A 16775-nucleotide genomic window follows, 5' to 3' on the forward strand; every position below is an offset into this window, starting at 1 on the left:
GTCTCACTCTGCACCTATGACTTCAAGAGGGACGAGGCTTGCCACTATTACGCAGCACTGTTGTCTCATTCTATGCATACCGACAGCCTCCGTGGCCTTGTGGTGGAGCGTCCGCCCAGAGAGCCGAAGGTCCGGGGTTCGATACCCGTCCGCGTCATACACGTTAGACGTTAAAAGACGTTAAAAGATGGTACTTACCAGTGAAGATCCGTGGTAGAAAAGGTCTTCAGCAACATATGCTTGTCGTAAAAGGCGACTAACGGGACCAGGTGTTCAGGCTCGCTGACTTGGTTGATGCATGTCATCGTATCCCAATTGCGTGGAACGATGCTCATGTTTTCAATTACTTGATTGTCTGGCCTAGACTCAATTATTTACAGACCGCCGCCATACAGCTGGAATATTGCTGAGTGCGGCGTTAAACAACAAACAAACAAACTAAAAGATGGTACTTAGTATTACCCTGCCTGGCGCCCCGAAATAAGGGGCTAAAACAAAGACTGGTCGGTTCGAGTCAGTATACTGTGTGGGGTATGTTAAACTGCGGCATGGTATCTCAGTGGGCTAGCACTACAAACTCGGCATTAGTCCGGACTAGTACAAGCAGCCACACACAAACACACACACACGTGCATACACATCGCTATATAAGGGCAATAAGCGCAACGTTAAACCCCATTTCGCCTGACCTCTATACCTACCACTTCAAGAGGGACGAGGCTTGCCACCACTCCGTTATCCTTAAGGGATCCTTCCCAGTTTTTCTGTTCTGTTGTCGGTTTTGCAGCTGATTTTCCACTGGAAAACAAGTCATCCGTTCAATAATCACTGATGACTAACTGATATATTGTAATGAAAATTAATGAGTGGTGGGTTCTACCGGTAGAGCAGGACATGCTTACCCGCGAACACCTGGTGTCATCACTGATTTCACAGGCCCATTCATATACTTTTCTTTCAGGTCCTGTGGAATGTTTCAACAGAAAAGTATTATTCTCTGTCGTTGGTGTTTTAAATATCCGTGTTAAAAGGATGACCCTCAGGATTTAGCACCGTAACTTCTCCTGGGGACAAGTGACCAAATATAGAGAGACTTGAACACACCACCTTCGGATTGTTAGGCCGACAAGCTAACCGACTGAGCTGCATCCACACTGTTAAATTGAGTTCAAAATTACTTTCATTTACCCATGTCTTAACGGCTACGGAAATGAACGGACACTTACGGAAGTTACGGGTAACCATGGCGTCTCGTGACTTCAGTTTACGGACACTGATCAGGATGCCCTTTTGGCACAGCCGACCGTTATCAACAGGATCCTGAGTGGAAAGGAATGAGCTGATATGGCCGAAAGGAATACGACTCAGGACTGACAGGGTATTAAATAAATGGCTGGGTGGTTTTGTGACAGAAACGTGTGGGAGGGAAGACTTTGTGGGTAATGTGGATCTTAGTTAGGAAAAAGGATGGCACGGCATTGCTGCTGATACCATGAGGGGGAGTCGGCACATATCTTCTGGTTTGGCTCCATCAAACGTCCATCTGTTCCCACACAGACCCGAATGGTGTGTGTGTCACGTGAACATCCGGGGTTGAATAGGTCTTTAGCAACCCACGCTTGCCGGAAAAGGTGACTGCTTGTGACTAACGGGATCGGGTGGTCAGGCTCGCTGGCTTGGTTGATGCATGTTTTCGTATCCCATGTAGATCGATGCTCATGATGTCAATCACTAGATTGCCTTGTCCAGACACGATTATTAACAGACGGCGGTCATATAGCTAGAATTTTACTGAATGTGGCGTTAACCAACAAACAAACACGAAGACAATCCAAGCCGGAACCCATTTCGACTCGAACGATGAGGTCATAGCTGCTGCTGAGAAGTTTGTGGATAACATCGTGGGCAAAAGTGTATCAGTGGATTATGTGAGGCTTAGAACCTATCTATCAACACTTCGTATCTCTCTGATACGAGCCACCAACACTCCTAGTCTGTTATACAGACCCTGAAACAATTATATCCAATACAGCCCATGTAAGTCGATAATGTTTGCCAAGTCTAGTTTACTGCAGTATCAGGAAGTATCTGAAAAAGAAGAAAGTCTCTGGGCTTCTTTTTATTATCACTATAATTTAACTGTTTTTTTCTGTTAAATATGTTCATTTCAGACACTAGATGTCAGTCTACACCACCCCCTCCTCCCATAACCCGTCAGCCCTCTATTCGCCAGGAACGATCACGAATGGTTTAATCGTAGACCCGCGCGAATGCATTGTACCTCCACACGTGGCGAGGTGCCGGTGCCCCTTCTGTCACAGTGATGAATACAGTTTGTGTTCACTCCCTCTGACATCGACGCCCTGATCTTGCATGGGGTAATGTATCCGTAAGTTTGTTGAAGAATGAACGAATGCTCCTTGTGATAAAGCATGTTCTAAATAACCAGCGAACCTAAACGGGTCAAGCATTTCATCACAGTCGAGTTTCGTTGTCCATCCAGTCTCCAGTCACGCTCTGACCCACGTAAGCAAAACGTGGATCCACAAGAGCTCGTGTCTCTGCACAAGACCAAATAGCGTCCATTCCAATTTGGAATGAACGTTGGAATGCTTTGGAAAGATCGCTCATTCCAAACTTTCCAAAGTTTTATCAGTAATTTGAACAATAAAAAGACTATGAATTAGGGGCTTTAGGGGTTGCTTATATAGTAATTTTGAAATTTTGAGATTTGGAAAGAATGCCAAGAGTGGGTGGGGGACGAACTAAGGGAGCTGTGTGTGTTGGGTGGTTGTTAGATAAGGTAGTTTTGGTTTTATTATTTTATTTGGGGTTTAAATGCGACTAATTAGTCCTGTTTTAATTAGGTATAAACCTAAGGCTTTGAATTTTTCTAATTTATTTTATGGATTTAGGATTGATTCTAGTGTAAGTCCGGTTTTAAGATTTAGGGTGGTCTGTAGTGTTGTTTGGTGTGTTTGGTAGTGTGTGCAGTGAATGAGTACGTGTTCTGGTGTTTCTTGTTGATTGGAATGTGGGCAGTTTCCTGTTGTGTGTAGATTAGCTATTTTACGATGATTATTTAGTTTGGTGCGGCCTGTTTGTAGTTTAGTAATTATTCTGTCGATTATTTTGGATGGGTGTAGTATTTTTGGTTTATTTAGGTTTTTTTTGAGTACTTTCCTGATTTGGCTATTTAAGTTTTGGTATATATTTTGCCATTTTTTTGTTGATTTTTTGTTTAGTGAGACTTTTGATTTCTGATTTTGAGCTGGGTAAGTTTAAGCTTATTTCTGGGAGTTAAAGGGATAATTTTGCTGCTTTATCTGCCTTTTCATTTCCAAAGATTCCTACGTGGGCGGGGGTCCAAATGAACTCTATTTGTTTACCTGCCCTAGTTAAGTTGTTTGAGCTATTAAGTATTTGATTTATTAGTTTGGGGTGGTTTTTAGTGTTTTTATTTTTGAGGGCTTGTAGTCCACTGAGGGAGTCGGTTAGGATGAGGATTTTGTTTTTGTTTTTTAGATTGCTGATTGTGTAGTGCTGAGACAACTACTGACTGATATAGAAGATTTAACGTGCGCTTTCCGACTGCAGCGTATTTCGCACACGGGCCTGGCCGGACCATTTAGTGTATTCCGAAAAGGGTGAAAGTGGTGTGTGCAACCCAAAAGGGGGCTTTTAGGGGTTGCTTATATTGAATTTTTGAGATTTTTAAATTTGGAATAAATGCCGAGGTGGGTGGAGGAGGGAACTAAGGGAGCCGGTTGAGGTGGGTGTTTGTATTTTTATTGGATTTTGGATTGGTAGATTAATTAGTTTTTAGATGCGCTTAATTAGGTCTGTTTTGTTTAGAAATACGCCTAGGGCCTTGAAGTTTTCTTGTTTATTTTGAGGGTTTAGTGGTTCATCTAGAGTAGGAACCTTATTTAGATTGAGGGTGGTTTGTAGAGTGGTTCTGTGTGTTTGGTAGTGGGTGCAGTGGATGAGTGCGTGTTCTGTGGTTTCGGGTTGTTTGCAGTGGGGGCAGTTGCCTGTGGTGTGTCTTTTAAGTTTTTTTAGGTGGTTATTTAGGTTCGTGTGTCCTGTTTGGAGTTTTGTAATTAATCTGTCAATTTTTTTAGAGGGGTGTAGGATTTTAGGTTTGGCTAGTGGTTTTCTGAGCACTTTTTTGATTTGGCTATTTGAGTTTTGATATTGATTATGCCATTTTTTGGTTATTTTTTGTTTGTTTACACTTTTAATTTCTGATTTTGAGATGGGTAGGTTTAGGCTTATTTCTGGTATTTTAAGAGATAATTTAGCTGCTTTATCGGCGCTTTTGTTGCCGTAAATTCCTACGTGGGCGGGGATCTACAAGATGGTTATTTGTTTGCCTGCTTTTGTTAGGTCGTTGGAGCTTTTAAGTATTTGGTTTATTAACTTAGGTCGATTTTGGGTATTTTTGTTTTGGAGGGCTTGTAGTCCACTAAGGGAGTCGGTGAGAATTAGGATTTTATTGTTGTTTTTAGATTGTTGGTTATGCAGGGCTGAGGCCATGCCCATAAGTTCGGCCGTGAATATAGATTGGTTGTTAGGGAGTCGGTAAGATTGTGTGGATATAACTGGTTGTGTGGTATGGACTCCGAAACCTGTGTGGTTGGAGATCGGGTCTGAAGATCCGTCAGTGTATATGTGACACCCATTTGGCCAATTTTCATATATGTATGCAATTGTGGTGGTTTTAGCTATGTTTGGGTCGGTTTGTTTATTTATTTGGTTAGCTAGCGTTGTGTCTATTTTGGGTATTTTGAGTTTAGGGGTGAAGATATTTGATTTTTTGCAGTTTTGTTTAAGATTTTTAATTTGGTGTTCATTGAGGTAGTTAGTTATTCTTTGGGATATTGGGGTGAGGGGTGTTTGCGAGCTAGAGTTTGGTTTCTTGGGCTTATGTTTTGGTTAATTATGAGACAACTAACACTGCAAAAACGAAAACGTCGTTTTTTCCGTATATGGTCATTGGACGGAAAAACGACGTTATTTGGACGCTTTCAAACCATCGTTTTTCCGTCCAAATAACGTCGTTATTTGACATCGGAATTTACTGGGAGAGAACGATATCATCAAGCTCCTCCCTTTCTTGATTGGCATTGTCAATCAAGCAACAGCGTCTACCGGTATTCCTACTTCTCAGATTTCATTGGTATGTTCTCGCGTGTTAGATTACAGGCCCGAGTTTGACGCTGTACTCGAAGCGCTTAGCGGAAGTACTGAAATCAATCGTTCTGCGCATGCGGATTGCTTAATGCCTTGTCCAAATTTTCCGTTCTGGGCATGCGCGATTTCGCGTATTGTTTCCACTATATGTCACCACTATTTAACAGTGATTCATAAACACAGTCTCGTGATGAGTTCGGAATCGTACAATGTCGCTTTAATTTATGGCACGTACTTGATCGGCGCGTATTTCCCATTCACAAATACAATGATAACGGTAATAATTTTAGTCAAAATAATTAGGAAAGCGCAAGGCTCAGGAACGTCTGAGTATAGGAAAAGGATTTATACTTTCGAAAGTTATATACTCGTCAAATACGCAAAAGAATATCAACCTGCTTTTAAAACTTATTTTTGTAGAAGGTGATCTTGGTGTCTATTGCCAGATAGTATATGCATATACATTTTCCAGATATTGCTTATTTTAATGTTTATTAATAGTTTTAAGGTTCGTCTGCCTAATTGACGGGATTCCACTTTCTCATTTGTACATGACACTTAAACAGTGTTCTGTTACTGTAAACAGATTAGTTTCAAATTCCAAACTTGTGATATCTATTCAGACTAATGCTTAGTCTCTAAAACTGTATAGTTTTGAAAGAAACAAGTAACTCCATTTAAATTGAAGAGTCACATGGAAGTGCACCAGAATTATACACTGTATTCCGGACGATTGTGTTCTTTCATCTACTTTTAAATGTTGCCTATACACTAATCTGGACGTACTAGACATTGTTCTATTTATGTCATCCTATTATATATATATATTTATATCAGATATACATTAACGCATGTTACCATTCTAAAGTCATACTCTCATATAACCTTATATTGTTCATAGTATCAAAGTTTATTCAACAACATCAAGAACAGCAATTTAAACTACTGAAACACCCAAACACAAGGCTGTTATCAAGCGCTGGTGCAGACGTGATGCATCGTAAAAAACTGTATCGTGATGTCTTCAGAAATACAATTTCTTGCAACATTTATACTACGAGAAAGTAAGCCTAAAGCTTACTCACCGGTGGAACGTAGACAATATCGCTAATACAGATATCACGTATTTGAATGTTAATACTAAAGACAACACTCATTATTTTTGCAGTGACGATATAACACTTATACATGTTTATTGGTGACTTTCATCAGTTTTGCTATTAATTTTAAAAACTTTGTTTTCACATATACAAGTAGCAATACCCGACTAGCCTGTCATACATACTTATGGGGCAGTTTTCAATCTTGTACTGACTTACTCTGGTGTTCCTGAGGGGAGGTTATTGGCTTGGGTGTTATACCCCGTTTTTCTGGTAATCCTATTATTACTTTATTTTTATCTAATGACACCCTGTTCTCTTGATCACGGCTCCGTGACTATCCATAACAATTAAGATGAACATTCAGATCAAGTACATGAATGAGTTTGTTTTGACGCCACAGTCAATCAAAGACCAATGCTGTGCGGTTTGATTACACACTTCTATCAGGTCGAACATCATGGATCTTTTTCAACCTAAAGAGAATCATAGTTCATATGCTAATCCATCTATTGCCTACGAAAACCGTCCCGCTCAAGATGACCTTACTTGTTGTTAAATCCATTCAAATGCGCTGAAATGTGCGTGTCAAGGACAGCTGATGTCCGATGCTGAAGAACCGTGTTCACAGCTGACCGACTTGGTATTTTTCTGCACTGACAGAAACTGGATGTACTGACACACAGCTGTTATAGATATTTAACTAACCCCTGATCAAATAGATGCCCTTCGTTAATCTCTGTGTGGAGTACCGTATATACCTGTGATAACGATACCGGTGGCGATGCTGATGCTGATGGTGGTGGTGATGATAATGATGGTGACGGCGATGCGGGAACACCGCATGGATGACCTATTCCTGCATAGATATATCTAGATCGGTGACGCTAAGCCGGTGACCCGTACTCAGATCCGGACATACCAGTGAAACAGGTAGGCACTCACTCACTCACTAACTCACTCACTCACTCTGTATCAATCTATCAATCTATCAATCAAACAATCAATCAAAATGGAAATCGAGTGACGGATGCTTGACTCATTGTAAGTCTTTGTACGCCATTGTATCGTTGCTAGTGGTACCAGTGACCGGTTTGGGCTAGACGAAGCATTGACGAAGCAAAGAGTTTAATCAGACGTCTCCTTGAGGGAGACTGGTATCACACCTGTGATCCCTGGCGATAAGAAATATGACATTGCGTACCAGGCCAGCAGTTAGACATATCAACGTATAATTGTAAATTCTCCTCGGCGTAATATATATCTTGCAGGTGTACGTAAACAGGATGTGTTTGGTAACTTGAGCAGGAAGCACAAGTACACGAAGGGATGGTATTTCAGATGACAAATGAAAGAAGACGAAGAAAGAAGAAAGAAAGATTGTGACCCAAATTTAGTGACTGGTGGCCGTGTCGCACACACGAATTATTATTAAATGTATCCTCGAGAGTCAGTAAGAAACTAGAAATAACTGCCTTTGTTCTGTAAATCTCACCAAGTTTCAGCTTTCGTCTCTTCCTTTGTGAATGAGGTTTCACATTTGTAAAATGATCTCTGTTATCTGTCTGTACCATTAACTTAACTGCCCTCACCACCTGCAGTTTTCCCGTCCCATATTACCAAGCAGGTGAACCACAAGGAAGACTCATGAGTTATACTGTGCCTACCACAATAAGTTGTGAATACGTAGCCTTGCTGTGGCCAAACATTTTGTAACAATTTGGCAAACTTTGATATGTAAACAGCACATATAATTCAGTTTTATTTCATCTTAACATATCAGTTGAATCCCACTTGACCTTTGAAGATCCGGTTAAGAATAGATTTACAGCAACCCATGCTTGCCGTTATAGGCGACTATGCTTGTCGTAAGAGGTGACTAAAGGGATCGGGTGGTCAGGCTCGCTGACTTGGTTGATGCATGTCATCGTATCTCAATTGCGTGGATCGGTGGTCGTGATATCAATCACTGGATTGTCTGGTCCAGACTCGATTATTTACAGACAACCCTCATATAACTGGAATATTGCTACGTGCGGCGTTACACAAAGAACAACAAAAACGGAAAAAAACGGATCCTACTTATTTTGTGGATACCATAACAATAAATCAAACCAATAGATCGTTTGAGCTAGCTAAATATAAAAAAATAGTCGCACGGTCTCACGTGAAATGTTCTTCATGAATACTGTAAATCATGAAATTAACGCAATAATAAGTCAGCACATTAATGCGAGTATAGAAGAACCCTGGCCTCAAATGCGTCATGACATTTATGAGAGTAGCCTTGCAAAAATCATTGTAGTCATAAAAACGATTTTTACATATATAAATACATACAGAGGAAATGCTTAGCATTTATCTTTTAAGGAAGAATGTGGGACTTGCTTAATACATATGTATGTGACATATATGTATGTACATTTGGATGAATATAGATATACCTCCTTATAGATAGTGATCGTAGATGATTGTAGAACGTGCACGAAGAAAATGGAATAATTATGTGAGTAATCGGGTAAATACCACGTTTAGCAATATTCAGCCATGTTGTGATATTGGTTTCCAACATACAAGATGGACCATGAAATTATGACTAGAATTTGGACCTGGCTTTCTGGTGTGATGTAACACCCCATAATATAATGTAGAAAAAGAGCTAAAAGCACGAATAAAGATCACGAGATGAAACTTATGTATACATCTGGGCATATATTTGCGTAGTATTACTACGTTAATTCATCAGTATATTTGTATTTTGCACAAAGGATATTGTAGATCGACGCTTACATGCGCATATAACCTATTCACCAGTGCTGTAATATTTAATTCATTTGTCTTTTGATACATATAGATAGGAACATGGAGAGGCTGTCTGAAGAAATATAGACACGCATGGGATCTTTTGGATAGTTGTACTTCACGGTTAGACAAACGCTTAGTCTCTGAAAATACATTATTTTGGTTAAAACGAGAAACTATATTTAAATTTAAAAGGAGCCCAAGTGATATGGAAATTTCAGCCTAAACCCGTTGAACATCTAGGCTTTGTTTCATTTGGGGCTATAGCATTGCAGTAAGGCCTGGGCGGAAGGGAACATAATTTGGTTCAGGGACTGTGAGACAAACTGCATCACGGTCTGTATCGCCGTCATGATCTTTAGAGCTACGAAATTAGAGCCATCTGAGACAGCCACTCGACACCTGTTTGCACCCATCAGATACCAGTCACTACTGTCACTACTCCTCTCTCCAAACGAAAAAAAACCCGAAAAATGTCGGAAGTGTATATTTTTAATCCTTCTAATTTACTATTTAGATACATGATTTAACTTAAAAGTAATTATATAGATATCTGTGATGCTGGTACCGTTTTGTCGCCATTGTGTAGCTATTGTGGAGTTATTATGAATATCAAATACATGTCTTGAAATATTGACTTGTAAAAGAGTTAATCAAAGAACCATATGCAGCCATTTAATTGGCGTGTATGGATATATTATCCATTTACTTATACACACTTATTATGGACATATACAGCATTTCATTGTACCTTATTATTGAAAAAATACCCGTGAAGATCCGGGTTAGAATAGGCCTTCAACAACCCATGCTGGTACTAAGGCGACTAACGTAATCGGGTGGTCAGGCTCGCTGACTTGGTTGATGCATGTCATCGTATTGCGTAGATCGGTGCTCTTGATGTCAATAACTGGATTGGCTGGCCCAGACACGATTATTTACAAACCGCCGTCATATAGCTGGTATATTGTTGCGTGCGGCGTTTAACAACAAACAATCAAACACAAACTACTATTAAGGAAGAGTGCAGGACGACTTGCTTTATACATATATATGTGGACATATATGTATGGACATTTGGATGATATAGATATACCTCCTTAAAGATTGTGTTCGTAGATGACTGTAGAAAATGGAATAATAATCGGGTTAATACCACGTTTAGCAATATTGAGCCATATTGCGATATTGGTTTCCAACATACAAGACGGACCATGAAATTATGACTAGAATTTGGACCTGGCTTTCTGGTGTGATGTAACACCCCATAATCTCCGGTAGAAAAAGAGCTTAAAGCACGAATAAAGATCACGAGATGTTACTGATGTATACATCTTGACAATATATTTGCGTAGTATTACTACGTTAATTCATCAGCATATATGTATTTTGCATAAAAGGATATTGTAGGATCGACGCTGACATGCGCATACCACCTATTCACCAGTGCTGTAATATTTAATTCATTTCTTTTGACACATATCGACACGAGAAACTATATCTAAATTTAAAAGGAGCCCAAGTGGGATGGAAATTTCAGCCTGAACCTGTTGAACATCTAGGCTTGTTTCCTTTTGGGCTATAGCATTGCCGCAAGGCCTGGGCGGAAGGGAACACCTGTTTGCACCCATCAGATACCAATCACAACTTCTCTCTCCAAACGAAAACAAAATACGAAAAATGTCGGAAGTATATCCTTCCAATTTTCTATTTAGATACATGTTTTAACTTTAAAGTAATTATATGGATCTAATGTATTATTGGTATCTGTGATGCTGGTACCGTTTTGTCGCCATTGTGTAGCTTTTGTGGATTTATTATGAATATCAAATACATGTCTTGAAATATGGACTTGTAAAAGAGTTAATCAAAGAACCATATGCAGCCATTTAATTGGCGTGTATGGATATATTATCCATTTACTTATATACACTTATTATGGACATATACATAATTTTATTGTACCTTATCATTAAAAACATTACCCGTGAAGATCCGGGTTAGAATAGGCCTTCAACAACCCATGCTTGTTCGAAGGCGACTAACACGATCGGGTGGTCAGGCTCGCTGACTTGGTTGATGCATGTCATCGTATCCCAATTGCGTAGATCGGTGCTCTTGGTGATGATAACTGGATTGTCTGGTCCAGACTGGATTATTTACGAACCACTGTCATATAGCTGGTATATTGCTGAGTGCGGCGTTTAACAACAAACAAACAAAATCTATTATTAAACACCTTCCAACAATGAGAAATTAAACTTATATTTCTATATATTCTGTTATATTTATAACATAATTTGATTCATAATTTAATTATTGCGTTGCTTTCTTCCCTGTCATTCAATGTACATGTTCAACCCCCTAAACTTTTAATATAAGTTCATTTTTCACAAATGGATACGTTAATGAGTTGCCTAGATCTCTCGTTACCTACTCACACGAACAGATTAAAATAATTTGTTTTACTATCATATTTCTGTTTATCTAATTCATAATACGAAATTGATAATTCATTTATCACAGTATAGGTCATATTCGTTTATATCACTATCTGATGCTAAGGTTTTATTGCAGAAATTATAATTAATTCAAAATGTAGAAAGATACACAATTTGCCATTATTTATTAAACTGTACAAAGTATAATATAAAGATCAGAATGCCTTTAACGGGTAGTATTTAAGAAAGAAATATTTGTCGATAAGTCCCATTTTTCAGATATGCCCTTCAGTAGTATTATTGTATATCTCCAAAGAGAGGTTTACATTGTAGTTATCATTATTTGTGGATAATTCAAAAAGCAACATAGAAAATATATATGCTACCATGACGAAAGAATACAGAGTATACATAACTCGCAATTATCCAAAAGAGATTTCAAATCACAATAACATATCTGATATAAAGAGAGGTGGTAATGATTTAATCTCTACATTGTGCCCTTGTTCGTGAGCCCTTGTTCTATTCAGCAAACAGCCCCAAACCGAAACTCCACAACATATCCGATTACACTGATTCAGGCTGTCCCAGTTCTCCATGCGATACTGACGCCCGTTCGTCTCCCAGACCATAGAGAATAAATTTAAAAGGAATCCAGCTCAAGTCTAGAACGATTTGGCAAGCCTAGATTGCCTAAATTCTATCCATGAAAGTAAGCATTAATAAAAAAAATATTGTTCTTGTCTGCTTCAGATTATATTTTGTAGAGACATATGTTTAACTAGGAAAATTGTACTGACACCGGCGCTGTCCCTATTGAAGCTATTTATAAGAATTTCGAATTGTCGTCCATTGTTCGATGTCAATACATCGATGACAAGTGAGGATATCATAAAGTAATCGTTGATGCCGCGCTACACTATAATAAAAATTATAATCAAGTTGACTGGTGTGTACATTACTACAGTGAACATTTACATGATCATGCCCTTATAATCAAATGCCGTAATGTCAAATACTAATATATTATTGTGTGATGAATTTAACTGCATCAGTGGTAACATGTGATATTAATATTCCATCAATTTCTCTCCTGGTTGGTCCATCCATGTCTACAAAATGAACATAATACAATTAAAATGGAGCCTAGACCAATTCTTAATTTCAGGCTAGGGCTGTGTAAATCTAGACTTTCCCAATCGTTATAGATTTGAGTTGGTCTCGATCTCATTTTTTACATTATTCTCTTGGGTCAACGCAACAGCTCATACCATACACTAACAAGACCAGATTGCCCCCCGCCGGAGCTCCTGGATTTTGGTTATATCAACTAACATGGCAAACTCTGCTCTTAAGTAAACAAGAACCTAATCAGCGAGGGGTCCTTTATCATCCCTATGTGACTGCTTATAAAAATCTGATATCTCTTCCCAAAGACCTGGTTAATAATATATTTTCTGCTGAATATTCGAAACAGAGTGAGTGAGTTGGTACTACATATGTTTACGGTTCTATTTTAAATGACTGCAGCGCCCCATTATGAAAACAAATTGTTTTAACGCCGCTCTCAGCAGTATTCCAGTGATATATTACGGCGGTCTGTTGTATATGAAATAAATGCAAATTGAATCTTGAATCTTGAAAGTTGTAACATTTCCGCTAATAAGTATCACATGCAGTATACAGTATATCAACTGCAATATACTGTATACAACATTCAGTATACAGTGTGTCGGGAGGTCCGCGCTGGGCTGGAGCACACATTTCCTACCCCTCTCCCTTCGGCAAACACCTCATGAGGGTTGCAACGAGGTCACAGGTCAGGCGTGCACTCGTCAGTTGTCTAACGCGGTCAAGAGTAAGATCTTCTGGAAGACCACTCCCGTTTTTTATACACATTTGTGATGGGGCGACAATGCGACAACGAGACATATTTTGACCTTGAAAATGTCGCGTTACGGCATCGTCGCCCTTTTGTAAAATAAAGAAAAGGATTATTCAAAGAGCGACAATGCAAACACGCGACAATGCGACAAATGGCCAATTGTCGCGCTTTTGTTAATTTTGACACGTTTTGCTTGTTTTTGTAAGGGCGTCAATGCGACAATGCGACAATGCGACAACGCGACAATGTCCCTTCCGTGATCCGTGCAAATAAAACTGAGTTATGAAATAGAAGTCTGACATGCCAATTAAAAGATAAAGTGTTGCAGCTTCTGATTTCATAGATCTTCAAGAAGGATTATCAATAATAGGATGGGTGATGAGTTCAACTGCATGCCGATTCTATACGCTGTGATTAACAATAATGCTCCGAGTCAATACATTTTGTCAAAATGTATGACATGTATTACGTGAATGAACATATTGTTTATACTCGTCCATGTTTTTGACGGACAATATAATTTACATGCTCGGTAAAAGTGAGGACGGGCATCACTGTGTGTTTCCGTGCTTTGTTCAGGTGAACAATTGACTTGTCCTTGCATGTGTTTGTGACGGGTGCCACTTGTGTGGCAGGATACGCTCACCTTTTCCCGAACGCCCGTTGGATGGCCTGAACCAATTCGGATTTTAATCCCACATCAGTCTGTACACCGTGATATAACTGAAATACTGTACAGTTGAAAATGGTGTTTAATGCGATTACCGTAGTGTGTTACTTCAACTGTTCAAATGTTGTGCAGTGCTGTTATGTAATATGTAAAAGAAAGCATATTCAATTATCCAATTGATTTGAATAGTGTGTCAGTGTATTTTATTAACGCCCCAAACCGTAATTTAAACATATAATAACAGATCATATACACGCATGGTGCCTTGACTTACTGCTAACTTTAATAGGCCATCCCGGAATAGATGAGGATTACCTCAGTAAGTCAATTACAATGTCAGAGCGTCGTAATACATTTACATCAAGTACAATACGTCAAAATGGCCGACACGATAAACGTGACGGGAGATATTTCCGAAGTTGTTAATTAACCTGTGGCTATTTCAAGCCTTTGTCATCACTTATCTATTAGCCGATCGTTGAAAGGTGATTGTAAAGATGTGTCAAATAGATACTAAGGTAAATTCATAGATTGCTGTTGATTGTCACTACGATAGTTTGGATGTTTTTTTCGTTTGTTTTTTTTCTCTGGGATGGGTTGTAGCGAGGGTATCCTTAAAGGGGCACTGATCTAACGCAATTCCCCGGGACTGGTTGTTGCCTTTGTTATTGTTTTTTCCCAGTGAGTACCCGGATGTATAGCAGAAATCTAGACTAGTTCGCGACCTCTGCTGCGCAATTCGTAAGCGCATCAGTCACTTTTATGGGTAGTAATAAGGGCGTATGGTCACATTGATCAACAAAATGAAATACAGTTTTCGAGATAATAAGGAAATGTAGGTATCTTTGTGGGTAGCATCGGTAATGGTGACGAAGTTTTGATAAGTCACTTGCTTGGTAATTTTGCGATTTTCGTTAACACTATTTTGACTTGCAACACGAAGTAAATATTTCTCCTGAGCATTGCTTTTTTTATAGTGTGTATATTTTTTTACTGTCAAAGTGTGTAACATTTTCAAATTAATTTTAAAGTCTAAATATTCAGTTATTTTACAAAGTGACAGAAAAACATTTCCATCTGTATTATTATGATAACGAATTCCAAACATTTTGATGTTTAATGTCATCACCAAGAGACTGAAAATGTTACGTTGAAAAGTACATGTCTATGTTGTGTGGCTTCTTATCCTACATAATAATCTGTTGTAATGTTTGTAGGCCCTTTTGATCATCTTAATCAATCTGGACAGATTTTTTAGTCAAAATGACTGAAATATTTACACATTTTATAGATTGCCTGAGAGAATCACATTTTACAAATTGACGGTAATATATACACGCTTACAAAGGAAAAGACCTGTGAAAAAAACGTCTATCGCGCATTGAAGAATTTCCCAACCAAGACGTAGAGAAACAAGACCGAATCGGTTCAAATGAAGGAAAACAAAATGCAAATACCATAATTGCAACCTACCAAATTTATGTGTATAAATTTTAGGAGCTTCCTTGTTCGAGGAATGTATCCGTGAATATCCACACAAAGGAACAATATCCCACACGTCTGCAGCTGTACAAAGAAACTTATTTGATGTCACGTGTCTCTGTAACAATCAAATATTTTAAAAGATATATATCGTTTCGGGATATTATAACCCGTATTCGTTTCTCAACTGATCACTCGGATTGTTTCAGGTGTTTCACATAGGTGTCAAGACTCAAGGGTCGGCTGAGAAAGCCCACGTGACAACTATTTTCATAACGCCCACGGTTCCTAAAAATAACAATGAGCAATCAATCAACGAATTATCAGTTAACCCTTTGAACAAAGTATGTTGTTTTCACATCGGCACTTCACGCCATGATATGAGTGTATTCCCTTTGTTTTAGTAAACCTAGACATGTAAACACTCACTTTTGACATATCCACTGTGCAAGATAACAGTGATTAATCAATCAACGTATTTTCTGTTAATCCTTTGATGACTAGGAACGATCTGTTGATTTACAACAAAAAAGTAAATCAACTGATCATTCACCTCTTGCTGGTCTGCCACGTGCATATTACATAACACAACTTTCACCTCACTTCAAACCTGGATTTAGATTGAATAATTACCCCAGACACAATAAATGCCAAATGGGAACCTTTGTCAGGTAATCTAAGTGGTGCTACCACTAATTGTACCTGTAATAAATTCATTAACTGAGCATCAAGTGAATGACGACAAATACACAAGTGTAGGGTTATACGAGAAAACGTGGATGACAACAAGGGATTGGTAATCGTATTATCGACGGAATCCGACTATAACTATAACCATCTGGGGTATTTCCAAATGAGGACATCCGATGAGCTCAGCCGTTCTTTTTGTCTGTTTAGGGTGAAGAAATTAATTAACATGCGCCCTTTGTCGAAATCTTTATAGATCACAGTTAACCAATCAGTGTTTATGCAAACATTCGTAAAACAAATATTGCCTCCAGCCTCCAAGTTTATTTAGCTGTCCTTGCAGACGGTAGCCCAGTCTCCGGTCACGCTCTGTTGCGTTGCGTATCATCCGGGTACTCACGGGGAAAAACCAATAACAAAGGCAACAACCAGTCCCGGGAATTGCGTTAGATCAGTGCTCCTTTAAACGGGCATGCAACCACGCTTCTGTATGAATTCGTACCAGGGAATTC

General features: G+C 38.9%; 1 protein-coding gene across 1 annotated transcript in view; it reads right to left on the reverse strand.

Moving 5' to 3' along the window:
• LOC124152204 (probable methyltransferase-like protein 24) overlaps positions 1-16775 on the reverse strand; it is a 51996-nt gene that overhangs the window by 16344 nt on the left and 18877 nt on the right. Inside the window, exon 2 of the mRNA XM_046525043.2 lies at positions 702-798. Within this exon, the coding sequence (XP_046380999.2) occupies positions 702-798 (97 nt within the window). The remainder of the gene's footprint in view (positions 1-701; positions 799-16775) is intronic.

This window comes from Haliotis rufescens, unplaced genomic scaffold (genome assembly GCF_023055435.1).
Source record: "Haliotis rufescens isolate VD_foot unplaced genomic scaffold, xgHalRufe1.0.p SCAF_30, whole genome shotgun sequence".
In the NCBI taxonomy this organism is placed as follows: Eukaryota; Metazoa; Mollusca; class Gastropoda; order Lepetellida; family Haliotidae; genus Haliotis; species Haliotis rufescens.